General features: G+C 43.0%; 1 protein-coding gene across 2 annotated transcripts; it reads left to right on the forward strand.

Annotated features, from left to right (window-relative positions):
• Positions 1 to 3034: 3034 nt before the first annotated feature.
• On the forward strand, positions 3035 to 5369 carry Mid1ip1 (MID1 interacting protein 1). 2 transcript variants are annotated; one of them, XM_021187976.2, is made up of 2 exons: positions 3035 to 3369; positions 3652 to 5369. In XM_021187976.2, the coding sequence occupies exon 2, from the start codon at positions 3894 to 3896 to the stop codon at positions 4443 to 4445; it is 552 nt and encodes a 183-aa protein (XP_021043635.1). In that variant the 5' UTR covers positions 3035 to 3369; positions 3652 to 3893; the 3' UTR covers positions 4446 to 5369. The 2 variants fall into 2 exon arrangements, with proteins under 2 accessions (XP_021043635.1, XP_021043634.1); XM_021187975.2 differs by having other exon boundaries at positions 3649 to 5365.
• The last annotated feature ends 17151 nt before the right edge of the window (positions 5370 to 22520 follow it).

Consider the following 22520-nt stretch of genomic DNA (forward strand, 5'->3'; position numbering starts at 1 on the left):
GCTTAGCAATTTCTGTTCACCTCTGAAATGCCTTGTTCTCCTAAGCCATCAAAGAGACGCAACAGGAAGGGTAATTTGTGAATTGACTGGGGGAGGGTTACAGAGGGATGGTGAGCCAGTCAAGCATCATTTCCTGGTTACTGATTAAAGACGGAATTCTAACATTCAGCTTCTCAGAGCTTAGGACAACGTAGAGGGGATGCAGGATCTCGGACCAGGCTTCTAACAGGAATCTAGCACGCTGGTTAGAAAAATAGAGATCTAGGCGCCTTGCCTTAAGCCAGTACTCAAAAGCCATTTACTCAACTGATCATTATTAGGGTTCTAGTTAGGCAAAAGGAATCCTGGACCGGTTGCTGGGAGCTTTCAGTCAATTCCAGATCGAGATAGGGAAGGTGCCTGGAGCAACCAGAGAAGCTGCCTATTTTTTACTGGGCCTGGCCCAACCCGTTTAGTACCCGTGTGACCCTCGGGAATCGTTTTTTTTTATTTTTTTACAGCCTTGCTTTAGGAGAAAACTGGCTGCAGGCCGGTTGCCAGGGACGCCTGCCATTAGCTCTTCAGGGCCGGGTGAAAGAGGACACTTAGGGGGAGGGGTTTGTGGCTTCTGACTGGCTAGGGCCAAAAGTTCATTTGCATAAGTCTCTCAGAAGCTTTCTGATTGGCTGAGGCAAGAGGGGTGGCGGTGGGGTGATTCCAAGGGCCTGGAGCCTGGCCTGAGGACCTTTTCGTTCTGGAGTTACCCGGTGGGTGTGAGTTATTGAGTGGGCAGGGGGGAGCTGGGAGGCCCGGTTTGGGAAGTTTTGCCGGCAGGTGCATGAGCCATCACCTGGCAGAGTTTAAGAAATGTGTAAGAACAGCAACCCAGAGTCAAGACACTAGAAGATCCAAGCAGAAGGAAGGAAATTGATCCAGATGAAGGATGGAGGCCAAAGGGAAGGGGCTAGAGGCTTTCTCCCAGGCTTAGCTAATTTTCAAAGTGGGATGTATTTACTAGGGAGTTAGGGTTTCCGTTTCTTGTGAGCTGTTAGATAAAAGAAGGCAGGATTCCAGCATTTAATAACTCAAAGCAATTCCAAGTTTTCATTAGGGTGCATACTTAAAATATCCAGAGGGTCTGGGTCTCAGAAGGGGTCAAACTACATTTTAAATTATGAGAAACATCAACTACTGGAAACCAGGTAATGTGTTTTTCTAAAGCTCTCCCCCTTGGATCTTGTCTGCCATAAAGGTTAAAACAAGCCTGGACTGTTTTGAACACCCTTGTGCAGAAGAAATGGTAAAAGTGGGAGTGAGGTCCTCTTTGGTTCATCTTAGCCTATTTCCCTATTTTTAAGGGTTCAGACTCTTGGCATAAAATGCCTCTAAACTGTGATGAAGCCCTTAGTACTTTACAATGTACACAGTGAAGAGGTTTACCGCCAATATCTCATTGAACCCTAATAGAACCCTTTGCCATGGCCCAAGAAGAAGTTCCTTTTCATTGCTAAAGAAACACTGGAAATTTTTCTCTCACGGGAGACACTCCATTTTGTTGACAAATGGAGGGTGAAAAAGTTTTCGAATCTGGGCACAAGAAGAGAAAGGCTGAAATTATTGTTATGTGTCAGGTTTACACAATGCATCTTTCCCATCTACATTCTTATTTCCACTGATCTCCTTAGCTCCACTGGGCAGATAACATTATTTCATGTTTAAAAGAACATGGGCACTGAGTCAGAAGGATGAGTAGCTGTTGTTCCAAATCAAGCTGGCTAGAGGGGACCGTGTCTCCAAACATAAATAAATAAATAGATAGATAGATAGATAGATAGATAGATAGATAGATAGATAGATAGATAAGCATCGGAAGCATGGGTTATGATCAAGAACTAGTAAACCAGAGGGAGATAGAGATTTGCCAGTCTGAGTTCTTGAGTTACCAGTGACTTTTCTGTCTGTTACCAGCCCTTGTTCCCTTCAAAATTGAGAAGAGACATGATTTTCGGTAGACAATACCAGTTCTTCAAGAAGTCCTGCACAAGTGGCTTTCCTTGTTTGGGCCACTTTCTTGTCTTGCAGGGGAATGCCATACTAAAACTTCCCCCGAAGACTTTAGTGAGAAGAAACTTAAAATTAGAAGCCTGAGTCATCTTATCTGGAGGGATGGAAGAGCTGACTGGAGGCTGAGGGATGTGGCAAAGGAAATGAGATGGGCAAATGAGTATGGGCTCAGGGCTGGGAAGCCGAAAGAGAAGTTTAAAGTGTAAAACTTGAAAGGTATATCCAGGGCTATAGTACACAGCTTAGGCCTTATTAAGTAACCCTTGCTTAAGAACCATCTTTTGAAAGGAGCACTTGACACACGCTCCAGAAAGTTATTGGGTATATTCCCATTTTTTTTTCTTTAAATGATAAGATATACCCAACACTAGTCCTAACTTCTGGCACCTTCTCCTAGTCCTTTTGATCGCCAAAAAGGCCACAAGGCCCAAGTTCACACTCCATCCCCATGCTCTGATCTCTTGTTGGGGAACACAAATCTGTAGATCAGATGACCAGGGTGCTCTTCACACCTGGCAGCAGTAGTAGGAAAGACCCTGCCAGGAGGGAAGCAGATGCCTCTGTGTTCCCATCCCCCTGCAGCTGACCACGACCTGGGCCGTGGAGGGAGCACCCCGTGTCCACGTGCATCCAGCATGTCCTGCTAACTCTTCTTACATAATATTCCCAGTATGGAGTCAGGGCAGCTGTGAATCCCTCTTATCCGACGTCTAATAATAAATCGAGGCTAAATTTCCGGACTGCAGTCACTCTAGGTTCAGGATTGAGGGGCTCTTTTGCAACCCGGACACACAAGCATTCCGGTCATCCCACCCGGGGAGTGCGCGCCAAGCCCGCCCAGCCCGCGCGCGCCAGTCCGCCCTCTGGTTTGGACGGCGGCTCCTTGGGCTCAGTGCCTCGCCCTCCCTCCCCCAAACAGCTTGTTCTGGGTTTGGTGCTGGGGTGCGGCCGCTCCATCCTCCCAGCCCTACCCTGCCTTGCCCTGCTGGGCCGCCCTGCCTTAGCCCGGGTATCAGGCGAGAGGCGGAGCCACCCGGCGTGCCCCGCCCCCGCGGTAGAAAGGGTTGGGCGAGTGTTACTCGCGGTCAGGGCTGGGACCTTTTATCTGTGCTGCTGGAGGAGGTCGGAGGAGGAGACATCAGGGGTGGTCCTGGGCGCCTGGGACACCTTTCCTGGACTATAAATTGAGCACCTGGAATGGGCAAGGGGCCGAAGCAGCCACCATCATCCTTACTCACAGTCCGATCAGTGACCGCAGCAGCGCCCTTGGGCAGCCACCATCCGCAACGCAAGCACTGAGATCCAGGGGATTTCGCAGTGCAAGAGGTGGGTGTCCCCGCCCTTTGGCAGCCCGGGCTAATATGGTTGCTTTCGGTTAGGTTTTAGAAGGGAGAAACCAGAGAGTCCGGGCTGGGGGAGATTCTTTCTCCTTTTCTCTCAAAGGTCTTCTGCTAGTATTGGAGGAGGTGATACCAGCTGGTCCCAGGGAGCCACCCTGGTGCCTTCTCCGGCCATCCTTGGTCAGGGTGGGAGCATTGCGCAGACAGGGGTGCCGGGCATCCTAACCGGGTGGGTAATTTGTTCTTTTCGTTTCTGTCTCCCAAGCAGAAAAAGGCTAGACCCAGCCACCCACCGTCATCGTGAGCCAAAGATAAGAGCAGCCCGACCTCACGAAGGGCTGAGCTGAGACAGAAGCAAGTTAGAGAGGGCGGAGAAGGATCTGGGAATCCCGTCACACCGGCTTCAAGCAGGCTCCCAGCATCAGCCTCAGAAAGCGCTCGAAGGCGGCATTGCCAGCGGTCTATCTCCGTGTACCAGCGTCCCTGTGTTTCCGCGCCCGCTCGGCCACCATGATGCAAATCTGCGACACATATAACCAGAAGCACTCGCTCTTTAACGCCATGAATCGCTTCATTGGCGCGGTGAACAACATGGACCAGACGGTGATGGTGCCCAGTCTGCTGCGCGACGTACCCCTGTCGGAGCCGGAGATAGACAACGAGGTCAGCGTGGAGGTAGGCGGCAGTGGCGGCTGCCTGGAGGAGCGCACGACCCCGGCCCCAAGCCCGGGCAGCGCCAATGAAAGCTTTTTCGCGCCCTCCCGGGACATGTACAGCCACTACGTGCTGCTCAAGTCCATCCGCAACGATATCGAGTGGGGAGTCCTGCACCAGCCTTCGTCTCCGCCGGCCGGGAGCGAGGAGAGCACCTGGAAGCCCAAGGACATCCTGGTGGGCCTGAGTCACCTGGAGAGCGCGGATGCCGGCGAGGAAGATCTAGAGCAGCAGTTCCACTACCACCTGCGAGGGCTGCACACCGTGCTCTCCAAACTCACCCGAAAAGCCAACATTCTCACCAACAGATACAAGCAGGAGATCGGCTTCAGTAATTGGGGCCACTGAGGCGGGGGCTGTCCCCGCTGCCCAGCACCCTCTCTCGGGTCGGCTCTACCACCCCTCTCTTTCCTCCAAGCTATTTTCTTCCTGGTTGTGGGGCGCGAAGGGCACACTGTAAAGTTGGGCTGTGTACTTGGTGGGGTTTGTGTGGAGAAGAAGGCCTCATCGCGAGAGCAGAGGAAAGTAGTCGCCAGAGAGGGGGGTTCAAAGACCCCCGGAGGGGGCCTACTCTGTGTTGGTGGGAATGGAACTGGGCCGATGTCCTTCATTCAGCCTGTGCCTTTCTTGGGGTTTCTTTTCTGTTTTTCTTTCCGGAAGAGAAGGGCCTGAGAAAGGGCCATGCCAGGGCACAGTGCTGGGTTGCCACACATGGGAGGGCAGCTTCTAGCTGGGTGCTTGGGGGAGGCGGGGCGCAGCCTCCTGCCGCCCTGCTTTGAGCTGCCAGAGGAGGCCTTGGCGTTGCTAGGATTGCGTCAGTTTTCCTGTTTGCACTATTTCTTTTTGTAACAGTGACCCTGTCTTAAGTCTTTCAGATCTCTTTGCTTTGAAACTTCGTCGATTCCATTGTGATAAGCGCACAAACAGCACTGTTGGTAACCGGTACTACTTTATTAATGATTTTCTGTTACACTGTACAGTAGTCCTGTGGCACCCTATCCCTTTCACGCCACCCCTCCCTCCCCCGCCCCGTGTGTGTAAACTGGCGACGTGCCAGCTAGGATGAAGCTTGCCACTCGGCTAGCGAAAATAATTAACATTATTATGAGAAAGTGGATTTATCTAAAGTGGAACCAACTGACATTCTGTCTGTATCGTACGGAGAAGGATGAAGGGCTCCACTGTTGTTATATGTCTTCTTTATTTAAAACTTTTTTTAATCCAGATGTAGACTATATTCTAAAAAATAAAAACGCAGATGTGTTAACTAAACTGGACAAGTGTGTTTTGCTTTTTACTCCACCAATGAGTGGCCAAATCATTAAAAAAGACATGTCCTTCATTTCCCTGACATTAAGTGATATTTTCTCTCTGATATTTCCAGGTGGTGGCTCTACAACTATTTCTCTTTGACAAGTAGCTGCTAGGGAAGCTTTCTTCCAGTTCATTTTCAAGATGGGATCAAATATCCCAAGAAGAAGTTCATAAATATTCCAAGGATCTGTGAAAGTACATAGAGCATCTTTCAGCCAATTTGGCTAGCGTATAGCAATATTTAGTTAGTGGAAGTGTTTTGAAGCCAAGACTCTAAATTTCACTTGACTATGGAGAAGTGAAAAATTCGCAACATCAAAAGAGTAAAAAATCCTATCTAATAGCAATGCACTCATCTTGCACGTCTTTATATAAAAATATTGTATGGAAATCATGGGTGATATTTTAAAAGGTTATAGCATAAACATAAGCAGTGCCCTTCATCAGGAGTCCCCAAGAATTGTCTACATTTTCAGTGACCCATTCAGCACTTGTGGATAATAGATCTGATCAAAGCTGCCCTAAGTCTCTTAGGAATGCTTTTTAAGATAGCATTCCTGGGAGATGTCAGAACAGGTGGAACAACAGTCTGCATTTTCTTTATTTCGTTGGCTTGGGGGATACATGCCAGGTCAACCTCAGTTTTCACCAGAAGTCATGGGGACATTCTCTAAATTGATAGGACCTGATTTTAAAATACACACGACTTTGCAGTTTTTTAAAAAAATATCAATTGTGTGTGCACGCGTGTGCATACTTATTACCAGCCAGGCCAGGTCAGTTCAAGTCCATTATCAGCACTTTGCAGCAGAGAAAAAAAAAAGCGTGGGGTGGGGTGGCGGGGGGGCGGGGGAGGTCTCCAGACTGGGATGCCTGCCTGTTGCCAGTGAAAGTTAATCGTTAATAAATGTAGATAAGCTAGCCAGCGCCAAATGTCAGCTATACCCACATTTGTTTTCTCTTCCCTTTGAAATATCAAAGTGCAAACAAAAAATTTTAAAGGCAGCTCCAGAAGCAATGAGGGTAGAAAGAAACAAAGGCTGTGGCACTAGAAAATTGCCTGTCCCTCCGTATTGTAGATAAATATAATTCTCCTGGGACCACACTTGAAGTCCAGCATAAGATTTAAAGGCTTCCTGGGTTGGCAGTGGGAATTGGAATGCTTGTTACTGGGAAGGTTCCTTAGGCACCAGAGAAAATCACTTTTAGGTTTCTCTCTTACTCTAAACTTATTTTGTGCCTCCATTTCCTTTCATGCTCTGTATTCTTTATGAAAATATGAGGTTTTGGGCAGATATCTACTGCTGGAAGGAAAGTATTATTTTTAAGTAACATACAAAACTGATTCATCCATTTCCCCCAAAGTCATAAGGGAGAGCCTGATTAAAATCAAGAGATAAAGTGATGGTAAGAGCTTTATGGGACGCTAACTGAACTGTATATTCAGAAAAGTCGGGCAAAAGAATAGAGTACAGTAAAGTATATGCAACTGGCAAAAGTAATAACTTCATTTTTTTATTTTAAAATATTTTATATAAGCATGTGTGTACATATGCTAATGAGTCTCAACTAATATTACTATGATTTGCTGTTAAAGAATATTTGATAACAGTTTTCTACACAAGATCTCACACCTCAGCTTTTGAGAACCTGGTTTTGCCCCCCCAGTTTGCAGCTTTGCTCCTGTGGAGAGTTTCATGTTTTACATTTGTCTCTTCCTTAGCAACCTGCCTGATGTATTCCTATCCCTTGTGTCAGAGAGCATGCCACAGCAATGGGAATCATCATTTTCTTACCAATCTGGAAGCATCTGCAGTTGTCAGGTTTTTAAAACAAATGAAAGTTTGGCTCATTTGCATATGCCTTCTTGTTTTACTTTTTGTTTTGAACAAAAATCATTCTGTCATCTTTCTCTCCCTTTCACGTTTCCATCTCTCCCTGTCTTAGTTTAATATCCCCAACATTTTCTTTTTCATTTTTTTTTGTTTTGTTTTGTTTTGTTTTTTCGAGACAGGGTTTCTCTGTGTAGCCCTGGTTGTCCTGGAACTCACACTATAGTCCAGGCTGGCCTCGAACTCAGAAATCCACCTGCCTCTGACTCCCAAGTGCTGGAATTAAAGGCATGCGCCCCCACTGCCTGGCTTTCCCAGCATTTTCTTAAATGTTTATACATAGCTCCAGTTGATTTAGGGCTCAAATTTTATACCATAAACCTTTATGAACAAATTTATCTTTTTAAGGTTTATCTAGTAAATTTTACCCACCAGGAAATCCTTGCATGGTTTGTTTTAAAGGAATTTTAAATAAAATAATGAATGGAGCACTTTCTTTAAAAATTTGGAGGTAACGTCTTTTGTTCTCAACTAATAAAAGCATAGGGTTGGTCTTTTCAAATAAAATGCTAGGGGTTTCTTTCTGTTGGAAAGTTTAGTTTTTGATAGAATAAAATGCTTTATTTGTTGAGATAATTTAAGCTAAAATTAATTTTTTAAAGATCATGTCCACTTTAAAAAATAGCTCAAGGGAATAAAAGGTTGTTCTTTATTACTCCAAATACATGACCTGGGCCTCTAGCTCACATGGGCTTGTGTAGGACACACTGAGAGACGTAGATAGTCTGTTACCAACAACTGCTGAGGCTTGGGAGGGCTATGTAACAAGGACTTGGATGCACACACAGGGCTTTCCACAGCTTTCTATCTAAGGTCCTCCTCATTGCAAGGCAGTTCTTGAATAGGAAGATAAAGAGGTAGAGAGAAAATTAGGGGTCCCATTTGTTCCATTGCTCTGCCTTCCTCCTGTCCCTCGGGAAGAGGAGTGAAGGCAGATGAATGCAGAGTGAGCTTCAAGGCTTCTGCAGTTTCCCCCATCACTTAGGAATCTCCTTGCTCCATTGAAGAAAGATGCTTAATTTAGAGAATAACAGATAAAGCAAAGGAAACTCACCTGTGCACAGACCTTCCCTACGTATTGGCCTGCCAGTGGCTGCTCCAGTGTTGGTCAATATAGCAAAGCAATTTCCTTATGACTTAGACGGACATCTCTTCCACGAAACTGAAGATTTCACTTCTTCAGTTCTTCCGTCCTTTTATATTGAACTAGATGTTTTCATTTTGATGTCAAAGGTCTCCCTCCAGTTAAAGCATACAAGTTTGTGCATCTGTCTAAATGAGGTTCACTAAAGCCACAGCTATCTCTTCAGCCTCTCCTGTTTTGGTATTCTCTATTTTAAAAGAGCATTCATTCTTTTATATGTTTTTCATGATTTGTTTTTTTTTATTCTTTTTTTCCCTTTGCATCTCTTGCCTAGCAATCTCAATATATCTACCACAGTGTCTAACTTGAAGCTAGTAAAAATATTAATATTAGAAAGTCCTATTACCATTTATGAACATCTTTTTGTTTGTTTTGTTTTTAGAGGCAAAGTTTCTCCTTGAAGCAGCCCTGGCTGCTCCACAACTCACTTTGTAGGCCATGTAATCCAATGCTGGATTAAAGGCCTGAACCACCACTACTGGGTTATAAACATCTTTTGTTTTGTTTCACTTTTTGTTTTTGTTTTGTTTTGGTTATAAACATCTTAGTAGATGGTAACTTTCTGGTCTTGAATTGCCAAGGAAAAGTGTTTTCTAACACCCTAAATAGAAAAAGCTGGGAAAATATTAGCAAAACACAAAGGCCAGTTTTATTTGTTTGTTTAGTACTGAAGGCTGAACCCAAGGTCTCTTTTTATATTTTGTTTTCAAATAGGGTCTCACTAAGTTCTGGGTCTCACTAAGTTCTGGCTGAGATTTTTAAACTAGGTCTGTTGCAGAGGCAGACCGTGACCATGTGATTGTTCTGCCTTAGTCTCTGGAACAGCTAGAATTGTAGCTTGCATCACAAGGCCAGACTCACTTCTTTATTCTCACAAGTTAAACAATGTTGAGGGTGGGGCATTTTCTGTATTGTATTTTACTTCTCAATATCCATTTTCCTAGTATCGATATGACCATATCTATCAAAGAGCACTCTGCTAAGAACTGGATGTGATTCATTTAAAATTTTCAAAAGCAAAAACTAACTTGGAAGTTCCTCCCCCACCCCCTTTGAATACCACACTGCTGAGGTAAAGAATGCAGTAGCTTGTGGGTGAGCTCAATAGGGCCAATTAAAACCTGACTATACTTCCACCATGTTGAAATCCTCACAGAACTTGCTATGTCCTTAGATAATGGCCCCCATTTTTTTCTTCCTTAGCAGACATCTAATTGAGGAGATTTTTTGGTTGGTAGTTAAGGAAGGAAGCAAATGAAAGAGCTACAGTACTGGTTCTTACCAAGATATTTAAGTGCTTTCCAATTGTCCTCATGAATTACTAGTTTAAGCCTTGTTTTTTTTTAAAAAAAAAAATGAGAAATACATTGTGAAAGGACACACGTGTTTTCCAGAGTAGTCAAAGTATGCATAGAATGTAAGAAGTGAAGTTAGTATAGATTAGTCATTCAAAAGAAGGTGTAGTTCTTTGTGGTATATAATTAGAATTGCAAACTGCAATTTATAGATGCTTTAGGAATGTGTGTGTGTGTGTGTGTGTGTGTGTGTGTGTGTGTTAAGTTGTTGATAATTTCTTCATATCTTAAATAGCTGAAGGACAGCCGCCAAACATTGAAATGATTTACTCCAGTGCTGGGTTCTGAGAGGAATCCCTAGACCTAGCAAACCCTTTTGCTAGTGCATTTAAGAGCACAACAAACGCCTGCTCTCAGGTTGGTCCCATGTGGAATACAGGAGACATCAAGAGAAGAATACCTAATTTCTTTTTATTTGTTGGCTTACTCATTTGTGTATAGTGTACTTTATGAATGTGTACATGAGGGTATAGGGGGCCGTGTGTGTGTGTGTGTGTGTGTGCACATGGAGGCCAGATTCCTTTATCACTCTGCACCTTTCTCTCTCTCTCTCTCTCTCTCTCTCTCTCTCTCTCTCTCTTTAGACAAGGTCTCTTACTTGTTTGCACTCAAGAGTTCAAAGCTCAACAGATTGGCAAGAGCAGCTGGCCAGAGAGCCCCGGGGATCCCCTGTATTCACAGCCCAAGTACTAGTATGACAGGTGTGGCCCTACAGATGCCGATGAAGTTCTTTCTGGCCATATATCCTCTGCCGCAATCTTTCCAGAGAGAGGATCTCTGTCCCCGCCCCTTGAATGCAGGCAGGGCATTGTCACAACCTTAACTTTTACTCTCAAGACCAGAACATAGAAGACCTTCGAGCCTGACATACACAGCCATCTCTCCAGAGGTTTGCAATCTTACTGCCATGCTCATAGGAAGCCCAAGCCCCACGGAGAGCCGCCCCATAGGTGTTCCAGCCCTTAGAACTGCTGACCTTCCACCCGGCAGGATCAATCACCAGGCACATAAGGAAGGCATCGAGATGACTCCAAGGGTCTTCCACCCAGCCTTTAAGCCTGCCCAGTTGATGCCAAGTACAGTGCAAACAAGCTGTCCTCATTGAACCTTGCCCACATTTTAAATGGTGCACAAAATATTTTCATTTTCTTCATGCCACTAAGTGGTTTGTTATACAGTAGTAGATAACTGGAACAGAGACCCCTTCCCCAAATTTAAACAAATGAAAACAATTGAGAACTCGAATAGAATTCTTGGGACAGAATTCCTTTTACCACATTTACCTGAGAAACAGCTTGGCATAGACCAGAAATATTTGAAATATCCACCTCACGTTGACTGTAGAGACTAGAATGATGATGCTATGTATAACATTTTACATTCTATGAACTCAGGTAGGTATACATAATAGTACTCTTGCCCCACAGGTTCCTCTGCCTAATTCACTAGACCCCATAGAATATGTCAGTTTGTATAGTGGTGGTGGGGAGTGAGGAGGGTTGGGAAAAACCAGGCTAATAAGGCTGCAGATGAGTTAAGATGCACCTGAATTAAGATGAATTAAGAATGCACCTGACATTCAGATTGGGCAGACTTGGATTATATGGGTGGGCTCAATGTCATCACAAAGCTGTACAAGATGCAAGAAGGTACTGGGGGGAGGTCTAGAAGTTAGACATATCTTGGACTGGCATAGAAAGAACCCCATCAAGACCCCTGAGACTGTAACATTTCACCAGACAAAAAATTCAGGATTTTCTTCTAAGCCAGGGAAAGCAAGGATGCTCCAGAAGGAAGGAACAGCCCTGCTAATACCTTGGCCTTAGCCCACCAAGACCAATTTTGGACCTAGAACTTTAAAAGGATAGTTCTGTGTTGTTGTTTTTTGTTTTGTTTTGTTTTGATGTACATTCATGTTTTGTTTGCATGTATGTCTGTGTGAGGGTGTTGGATCTGCTGGAACGGAAGTTACAGACAGTTGTGAGCAGGGAATTGAACCCATGTCTTCTGGAAGAACAGCCAGTGCTCTTAATCACTGAGCCACCTCTTCAGCCCCTCTGTATTGTTTGAAAGGACTGAATTTGTGGGGATTTTGTCTGGAAGCACTAGGAACTGAAAATATTGGGCTAGAAGCATATGGCCAGGAAGATGTGAATGGGCTTGCTTAGAGTTTCCCTTATTTACCTCAACAGTATTGCCTTACCGAAGCTTGCATTAAATACAACAATATTTTATCTCTGTATTTGTGGTTAAGAACTTAATTTCATCCTTTCTTTTCTTTTGCTCCATTTCCAAGTTTTCCTTTTCCAAAAGATTTTGTGATATTTTGGGGGAAGGGTTGCACCGAGTTTTGTTATTTTTATTATTGTATAATTTCATGTAATAAAATGCACAGACATTAAACATTCAGCTAAAAGGTTTAATAAGCACATAAAGTCATACTCAATATTTCTATCAAAGTACAGAGCATAACCATCACCTTAGAAAGTTATCCCACCTTACCTCTCAATCTCCGACTTTCTCCAAGACCTCTCCCGCAGGCATACACATTTTAATCTCTGTCTCTATAGAATTAGTTTTGCCCATTCTTACCCTTTTTTTTGAGAAAGAATCACAGAGAGTGTTCTCTTTTGCGTCTGGCCACTTTCATATAATCTACATCTGAGATTCAGCCACATGTCTGAATATATTATTAAAAGGTATCCATCCCTTTAAATCACACTGCGTGTGTGTTTGTGTGTGTGTAACTTTTAAGAGTTAGTCCTCTCCATCCCATGTGGGTCTTAGAAATGGAACTTAATTCTTCAGGTTTGCCAAGCCCTTTTACCCACTGACGAATCTTGTGTGCTCCATTGTTCCTTCTAGTTGCTCACTGGTATGCCACTGTATAAATGTCCATGATTTATCTGTCTAGTCTCCTTCTGGTGAGCACTGAAGTTTACTTATTAATTTATTGATTTTAATTATATCTGAATAAAAAGCAATCTGATTTAAAGCTTTTTAAAAATAATAAATACACAAGAATGAAATTGCCAGTACATAGAGTGGATCCTTATCAAAAGTTGCCAAAGTGTTTTCCATAGTGGTTATATATACATTTAACCGGCTCACCAGCAATGAATGAGAGATCCCATTTTTCAGTCCCCTTTTGATGAGTGGAAGCTGCTTAAAGCTCTTTGCTCTCACTGAATGGCAATGGTTGTTTGGCTTCTGACGCCAGGATAAGGGACTGGGGAGCACCTTTTCCATACCAAAGCAGACCTGGCCTCCAAGTCCTTTCAGCATCCCTCAGTCCCTACCTGGCATACCCTGTTCCCAACCCCAAACTTTCCAGCCCAGGGAGTGGGCTGCCCTTCCCCCAAAGCCTCTTCCCTATATAATCCAAGCATTTTGCTCTCTCTCTCTCTCTCTCTCTCTCTCTCTCTCTCTCTCTCTCTCTCTCCTCTCCTCTCTCTCCTTCTTCCTTTCGCTCTTTCCTCCTCCCTTACCCCTCTTCTGAGTGCACAGCCCTTTCTCACTTTCTCCCCAGATCCCCTTGGCAGCTTCCCTGATCTTCTTTGGGGCTAATGAACTCACCGGCTGGAGGGCAATTTCTCAATAAACCTTCCTTTAATATAATCTAATCTGGCTTGAATTGGCTCAGTTCACCGGTGGAGAAATAACCTATCAATGCTTACTTAGTATTGAGATGCAGCATAAATAAAAGCTTTTCATGCAGCGTAAATGAAAGCTCATGATGAGGTTATCAGAAATACAAAGGTCACAATAAAGGAGGTGGTTGTGGCACAAGGACGTAGAGGACAAGGTGGCACTGAATAGTAAAAGAGAATCCAGTCTTTCCAGGCAGAAAAATTGAAGTCAGGAAGGCTCCTCTGTTTGTTTTGGCTTCCTGGGAGAGTTAATCACATTCTTAGTGCCTCACTTTTCTCTTTTGTAAAGTAAAGACTCCTTAAGGGCTGAGACTCCAATTCCTACAGGCCTGCAGCGAGCAGGGAGGCTCCCAAAAGAACTGTCTGTATTGTTTCCCATCCCCCCTCCCGCCTCTCCCCAGTGTGGTTTTTGGAAGCAGAATAAACAGGAAGTGGAGTATGAGGGGGAGGAATAGCTGAGAGTCACATTCCTAATCAGTCTCTCACCTGCTCAACACAAACTCAGAAGCTTCTGCGTTCTAAAACTAAGGTCTGGTCATCTCCTGGCTTCACTCTTTCTTTTTTCCTTCCTTCCTTCCCTCCCTCCCTGCGATTGTGTTAAGATTGGTATCCTGTAAGGGCCTATGAACATCCAGAACCCAGCAGAGCCCACGTGTAGACAAACCATCTGAAAAGACTATGAGAGCATGTAATCAGTCAGGGTCCAAGGGGCAAGCAGAATACTTATAGAGATCAACTGGAAACAGGGCTTCATCCAGCAAGTATTTATTGGCACCTATAGTATACCAAGCATTGGGCTCTGTGATAGTGCTAAATGGGACTATTGAATAGTTCTACCCCCCTCCCCCCAAAGTCCAGAGAAAGGGAGTGAGAAAAAGCTATTGCTCTAATACCAAGAAGCACAATGATGTTGACAATGCTCTGCCAGTTCACAGGGGTGGGGACCTAAATCAGGCCTAGTAAGTAAAGAATGCTCTCTTAGACTAGATGACCACTGTGACATTTTAGGGAGTTGAATTAGCCAGGTAACTGTGGGCTGGGATGACTTCTCTGGGACTATGTCTGAAAGCTTTGGGTCAAGAATGCCTGGAGGAATAAGAGGAGCCGGGCATGGTGGCACTCACCTTTAATCCCAGCATGTGACAGGCAGGGATGCACGTCCTGGTCTAGACAGGGAGGTGCAGGACCTCCAGAATTGCATAGAGAGACCCTGTCTGAGAGAGAGAGAGAGAGAGAGAGAGAGAGAGAGAGAGAGAGAGAGAGAGAGAGAAGCTAAGCAGGGATGATGCAGATAGGAGCAAAGCTGTTTCTAAAGAGAGAAACTTGTACTCCCCCTGCTTATCAGACTTGAGACTATAGACTCCCAGAAATTGGAATTTTTTGAGGAATCATGCTGGGAAAAGGAAAATGCTGAATGCTGGTCCCCACGAGAGGATGAACAACTGGTCTCCCAAGAAGGACTTCACATAGCTGTAACGTACCTTACAGGAGAGATTAGGGATGGATGGAAGGCAGGCAATGATAATTTAGTGATGGACAAGAACTGCACCTCAAGTCAGGATGCTGAATATAGACTTGGATGGGGATGGGAAGATCACTGAAACCTCGTCCCTCTTTCTAATACAGCCACACTGAATAAATCCCCTTTCTCAACTTCTCATTTTCTTATCTCTTTGGCATATTGAGATTGGGGAGGCCAAACATAGTTTGTTAGGGCTGACAAGGTCGGGGTTCAGCCTCTAACAAGTCTAGTAACAACACTATGAAGGGCATGTTGACATGGGGAACATATGTATGATGTGTTGAGGATACATCACTTCTGTGATATTCCTGTCCCAGTGCAAAACCTAGATTTACTTGTGAAGAAATTCGGCCAATTGCCTGGTCTGGACTTTCCCAAGGCTAGTTAAGGTCATACATGATAATGACAAGTGAACTGCTTTAAGCACAGAATTAGAAACACACACACAAACATAATACAGATCCTAGAACAGAAATTATTGTCTGTCTGTCTGTCTGTCTATCTTGCAAGTTATGTTGATCTTGTTCCTGTCTTGGTCTCACACTATGCATACATATATTTATATCTCTTTTTGCTATAAAACAATTTTACTTACTTATTATTTATTTGTTTTTTGAGACAGGGCTTCTCTATGGATTCCTGTCTGTCTTGTAAATTGCTCTGTAGACTAAGCCGCCCTCTAACTCACAGAGATGCACCTGCCTCTGCCTCCTAGGTGCTAGGATTAAAGGACTGTGCCACCATGGCCTGTTCAAGACAATTTTAATAGGGAAACCTTAATAGGAGAAGAAGAGTGACTGTTAAATGATTATATTATAGGGTTGAAGCCCCACCTTAGCAATATCACTTTTCTGATAATAAAGGGAAACACAGAAAGGTGAAATTATTGTTGTTATTTTTAAATATACTTGAAACTTTAAGTTTTCTGAAAAACTCAGGGATTATTTTAAAACATCACCAAATCTGACCTCCAGATAGTGCTGTCCCTGCTGTCTTCCCAAGTGCTAGGGTTATACTGGCTTATGTGAAGGTGAGGGTAGAGACTGGGGCTTTGGACCTGTCAGATAAGCACTTTACCAACTGAGATAAAGTCCCTGCTCTTGTTTTGAGACAAAAGCAGGAAGCCATATGGGTCTGCATTAAAAAATATAGTGAATGTATGGTATTTCTCACCATCTCTGTTCATATTAAGCTCAAGCCGCCATCGTGTCCCACTTGCTCACTATAGTACTCTCAGTACAGTTCAGATGCAGCCCTGATTGGCTTCTATCTTGTGACATTACAGGCACGTGTCACTCACTGTACCCAGTTTATGAGGTGTTGGGAATCAACTCCCAGGCTTTGTGCAGCCCATGCAAGCAGTTTACCAACTGAGTCACATGTCAGCCCTCAAGACCCAAATGATTTAAGAAGACACTATAAGCACTTTGGACCACTTGGATCTAAGGAGAAGAGACAATGGTGATCCATTGGAGGGTAACATAGTTCTGAATGGTAACTCACAAGGCAAGACAGTGGTTCAATCCAAGGAAGACTTATTGTCAGCTTGGAGAAGAAACCACAGTGGCCTTAAATAAAATAGTGGCACTGGAAGACAACAACTGATGAATAAAGGAAAACATTCCTATATTGAGAAGTGAAGATCAGAGGGGGCTTATGGGATGTGTACTGGATAGCTTTGTGTCAACTTGACACAGCTGGAGTTATCACAGAGAAAGGAGCTTCAGTTGGGGAAGTGCCTCTATGAGATCCAGCTGTAAGGCATTTTCTCAATTAGTGATCAAGGGGGAAGGGCCCCTTGTGGGTGGTGCCATCTCTGGGCTGGTACTTGGGTTCTATAAGAGAGTGGACTGAGCAAGCCAGGGGAAGCAAGCCAGTAAAGAACATCCCTCCATGGCTGCTGCATCAGCTCCTGCTTTCTGACCTGCTTGAGTTCCAGTCCTGTATCCTTTGGTGATCAACAGCAGTATGGAAATGTAAGCCGAATAAACCCTTTCCTCCCCAACTTGCTTCTTGGTCATGATGTTTGTGCAGGAATAGAAACCCTGACTAAGACAGGGTGTTACAGACCTTATAGAGAGGAGAGAATGAAGAAAACTCCCTTTAGTCATCTTCCTGAGGTGTTTGAGTGTGTCTGTGAAATGGGGTGCATTCCTATATTAAGAAGTGGGTATGGAGGTCCTGATCAGGTGTTCCTGAGGTCACAGGGAGGGAGGAATGAAGAAGCTCGACCTTGGTGATCTTTCAGATGTGTTTGAGCAAGTCTGTGACAAATATAGGAGGTAGCCATCTTCATTGATGTTAGGCTCAAGTCAACATTGTGCCCCACTTGATTACTACAGTACTTCCCCAACAAGTCCTCTACCTTCATTGCTTCCAGATCCTGTGGCCAGATGGATGTATTTAAAACAAACATTACATGCTATTCCTCTGTTCAAAACACACTCCGATTTTTCGGTTATAAAGTGTTTCAAAGGTCACCCTGACCCTGTGCGCAGAGGCTGATACTGTTTCTCTGTCCTTTTCTGACATTCTGTTCCTTGATCATGCTGTACCAATCATGTTTAAATGCACATTGATTGCATTTGCCAGATATGCATGGGCTTTGGAGTCCTCACGTGCACTTTTCTGTCTCCTCTAACGTTCTTCCTTCCAGCATTAATCCAATTGAAAACTCTGCAATGACAAAAAGCTTAAACAAAATAGAATCATTACTCCCTTTTGGATAAAGGAAATGTGAAAGATGTCCAGAAATACTATGGTCCCATCATGCTGTCATAGCCTCACCATGGTTCCTTAGGAACAATAGTTCATGGTAGGTTTCCAGAGTGTAGGGACTGCAGAGATGGTTCAGAGGTTAAGAGCGCTGACTGCTCTTCCAGAGGGCCAATTCTTCCAGGGTTCAATTCCCAGTACCCACATAGCAGCTCATGTCTGTCTGTAACTCCAGTTCCAGGGGTCTGACACCCTCACACAGACATACATGCAAGCAAAACACCAATAAACATAAAATGAAAGTAAATTGATTATTTTTAAAAGTCTCCAGCATACAGGTGAGTAGAAAGAAATAGAGTATTAAACGCTTGCTTCCAACTGGGTCACTTTTATTATATTCAGTAACCACAACCCTACCACAAATAACTCTGTATGTATTATTCAGTTACCAATTATTCACAACCTACCACTTGAAGGCCTTTGGAAAGACTTTACCTTTGACATTAGCAGACCATATTTAGGAGGTAGAGAGGTTGGAAAATGCAGTTGTTTCTTTCCAGTGGCAACCTGCTTGGCTACATCTGTTACTAAGGGGAACAGCAGCCTGGATACTAGCATCTGCAGCTCTCTGACTTTGCTGACGTCCGTCCTCTTGTTTCTGATGTTTACAATCTCACAATTTCCCTTATTCTCTGCCAGCAAAATCACAGGCTGGTCTGGTACCACATGGCTTCCATTTGTGTGGGAATAGGTGGTGCAGAGCTTATGTTTTTTGAGCAACACTTGTAAGGCAGAAGAAAAGAAGGGCCACTAAGACAGATGGCCTGACACTCTCAGACTTGTAGGAAAGGGAAAGAAAAATACATGCAGGGGTCAAGGCTCTGTCTTTGATGACTGCAAAAGTAAAGAGGAATTTTATGAGCTGTTGATGTCCCCCCCCACCCCCACCCCGCTTCTTCCCTGTGATCGTAAACACCCAGGGTGGTCTCTGTGTGACTTAGTGGCCCTGTAGAGCCTAGGTCCTATATCCTTGTTAGTACTTCTTCCTATTTCACATTCTTGCTTCATTTTCAGAGGAGAACATTGGGAATCATTTCTGGCCTTTGGCACAGTGCCACCTGTGTTGGAGGTGCAGGCTTTCTGCTTAGGCCAACTCCTGAGATACCTAGAAACTCTCCTGACTTGGCATAATCCGAAATTCCTTTTGGGGGAGGAGGAGTGTAGTTGAATACTTTCCCATTCTGCTGCAGGGACAATGACTTAGCAGGAGGCCATTGTGTTTGATCTTTTAAGAACTGCAGGGTACCAGAATCAGTCCCCAGCCAACACAAATGATTTATTCTCTCATTTCTGACTCTTATCAAGATTTGTCTAGAGGGTTCCTATTTGGAGGAAGATTGGGGCATCCTTTAATTGTGGAATTCTAGGAGATGAAGTCTGTTCTAAACCTTTAAGCCCAGACTTATGTGGACAGTTTCCAAAACCTGTAAATTATGTCAAATGGTCAGCAAAGGAGAAAAGCAGAGGATGGGTAGTTGATAATGAACCCTGGACAAATGGAGACAGAAGATAAGATGTCATGGTTAGCAAAGAGAGAGACACTAAGGATAGCAATGACTCTGAGGAGCCCAGGACACAACTGCCTAGTGCTAGCCTTCTGGGAAGAGAAGGTTAAGAGTCCAAATACAATGTCAGAATCAAAGCCTTTAAGAAGAGAGGAGGGGAGAGTTAACATACAGATCTCTCAGGAAGAGACTCCTTTCAAAAGAAGGCATGAAGCTGTTCTGCATTTTTACCTCAGCAAACCGATTTCTTTCTCTGTAAATATATGCTTCCAATTTTCTAGACACAGCCTAATTTTATGACCTGATCCATGGTAGAAGTTGTGTTCTTTCTTTCTTTCTTTCCTTCTTTCCTTCCTTCTTTCTTTCTTTCTTTCTTTCTTTCTTTCTTTCTTTCTTTCTTTCTTTCTTTCTTTCTTTCTTTTGTTCATTCTTTCTTTCTTTCTTTTGTTCTTTCTTTCTTTCTTTCTTTCATTCTTTCTTTTTTTTGATAAACCTCAATTTTTTGATAACAGTACCTTTCATGTGGAGATAGAGATCTGGTGATTATTTCAACAAAAAAGAACTTTCATGGTTGTTAAGTCAAAGCATCTTGTCTAAGGAATGCATTTATTCTTGTTATAGAGAAAATATTTTTTCTCTAAAATTTATAAATTTGTGTTTCTTTCTAAGATAGGGTCCCACTATTTATAGGACACTTGTCTTGAAGTTCTGATCATCTTTCCTCAACCTCCTGAACTCTGTGATTAGAGGCATGTGCCACCAGGCCTGGTTAAATTCTTATTTTTTCTGGAAGTTTCTTTTTCCAAATAAGCCTATGATAGCATGCATTTTATGAATGAGTTATGACACCTTGGAGAGATGATCTATAGCTCAAGATTTTTTTTGTCATATCATAAAGAAGCCCTTTGATGTGAGTCAATGATGTAATGCTAAGTAAGACCTTTATGCCAGTAGCGAGGAAATTTATTTATTTGGTCATTTTATTAACATAATTCTTCTTCATTCTGGACACCTTGGTTATATAGCTCATCCCCATGTATGTTTGCAGCTATTACATCTAGACTCTACTCGATGTGAAAGAACAGGGTCTTCCTTTTGAGGTCATGGAAGCTAAAATGCAGAAAAAAAAATAAGCCATCGAGCTCTTCAAAGCAAATACATCAACCACTTAAGTCAAAAAAGTCAAGTCTCCATTTTCAAATGGCCCTGTTTATTTCCATGTGTTCCTCAGGTGAATGAGATCTTGGATAAAGTTCTTCAAACTAAAAGAGATACCGAGACCTGTACTACTAGGCTCACATCAGCAATGTTATCTCCAGAGGTGGGTTTTCTCCAGCTACAAAGCAGATGAGTTTATGACCTTTAAATTGTTATCTGAATAAGGGCTATAGTGTGGGAAGAGATTCAAATACTGAAGACCCAGATGTAAAAAGAGAAACCTAATATGAGATGAGGTAAAAATAGGGACTCTTGACTATGAAACAGAATGAGCCAAGAGATGTCCTTATTTAGCTCTTAGGAGAAGAATCAGGGTGCCCTGCCGGGAGTTTGCTGATGATAGTTGTACCCTTTCTTTGTTTCTCCCAATGGCTTCAGATTGAAGTGGCAATTATTCCTTACAAATATAACTTTATTTGTACACAGTTTCCCCCAAAGCAATTTCTAGTTATTTAAATAATCTAGGCTGGCTTTTTAAACAGTCTCCTGTGAGACTTAGCTTGCATATGATGCTTAAACAATCAGTAAACATGAAAGTGTCATACGAGTGTCTAACCTTACAATAGTGCAAGATAAATCTACCTGGAAACAAAATGTTAGGAGTCTGCTAAATATTCACCAGGCTGTAGCTATAATAATAATAATAATAATAATAATAATAATAATAATAACAGCAACAATAATAATGATAACAATACACTAGAATTACAATTCTTACAAGTTGAGGAATGAACTCTACAGGAGAATATAATTGAATGTATCTGCCTAACCTAATGCTCTTCCTTGCCAGGATCACTTTAAAGTGAATTAAAAATAATTCTGGCCGGACATGGTGGCGCATGCCTTTAATCCTAGCACTTGGGAGGCAGAGGCAGGCGAATTCCTGAGTTCGAGGCCAGCCTGGTCTATAGGACAGCCAGGGCTATACAGAGAAACCCTGTCTCGAAAAAAAAAATGATAAAATGGCTGCTTCTATGAATGTAGTGTATTATTTGTGCTTATGTTTGAAAAAGCAGATAATTTGACTGATAAAAAGTTATGAGCTGAAATGGACTCAAAGGATTCAATGTTGTGTGTGTGTGTGTGTGTGTGTGTGTGTGTGTGTGTGTGTGTGTCTGCATACCCTTTTTTGTTGATGCTATAGTTATTTTTTATTTTTGTTGTTATTTTGGTTTGGGGACAGGGTCTTACTATGTAACCTAGACTAGTCCAGAACTCTGTTCTCCAGATTGGCTTCAAACTGACAGTGATAGACCTGCCTCTGCCTCCAGGGAATTAGGAGGAAAGGTGGGTACCTCCATGCTTGGACATAGTACAATTTTAAATCAACTGGTTTGTGACAGAAACAAGACTACCGTTTAGGGTTTTTATTTATTTATTTTTCAGCTTCTGCATCTTCGTTCTGTTCATTGCTCCCAGTTTCCCAGTTCTTTGATCTTTCTATTTAGATGGTTTAATGTTATCTTCAAATGAGCAATATTCTCTGTGCTTCTCGCAGGCTTTCATCCTTGGCGATGAATCAGTAGACATTTGGAATATTACTACTTTCTATGGTAAAGGATAATTTGGATAATCTCCGCAGAACAGACTGCTTATCTTTATCTTTAAACAAGATTTTAGTTTTCCTCCTAGGAGTACTATATTTTTTCTTCTTTAATGGCCATTGTGGGTCTTTATCTAATCCAAGTTTATACTACCAAGCTCATTGTAAGAATATCAACATTAAAAGTTTGGGTAAGACAACTTTAAAGAAAATGCAAAGTCCTTGGTTTGTTGTTGTCTCATTCAGATCATAATAAATATTTCATTCCCCATCTAATGGATTTGGCTTGGAGGTACCTTACATAGCCATATTGTGATGTTAGGGTTTGGTTTGTTTTAAAAATTTATAGCAGTTCCAAGCAGAAGTTAGATCTGTTCTCACAACTGCCAATACTTCAGGCCATTTTCTAGAAACATCTTCTCAAAAAAAAAAAAAAATCAAACACACATTACCCAAAGAACCCAGAGATACAGCTGTTTCTGATTCTGATCTTAAGAGACATCAA

This window comes from Mus pahari, chromosome X (genome assembly GCF_900095145.1).
Source record: "Mus pahari chromosome X, PAHARI_EIJ_v1.1, whole genome shotgun sequence".
NCBI classification, from domain to species: Eukaryota; Metazoa; Chordata; class Mammalia; order Rodentia; family Muridae; genus Mus; species Mus pahari.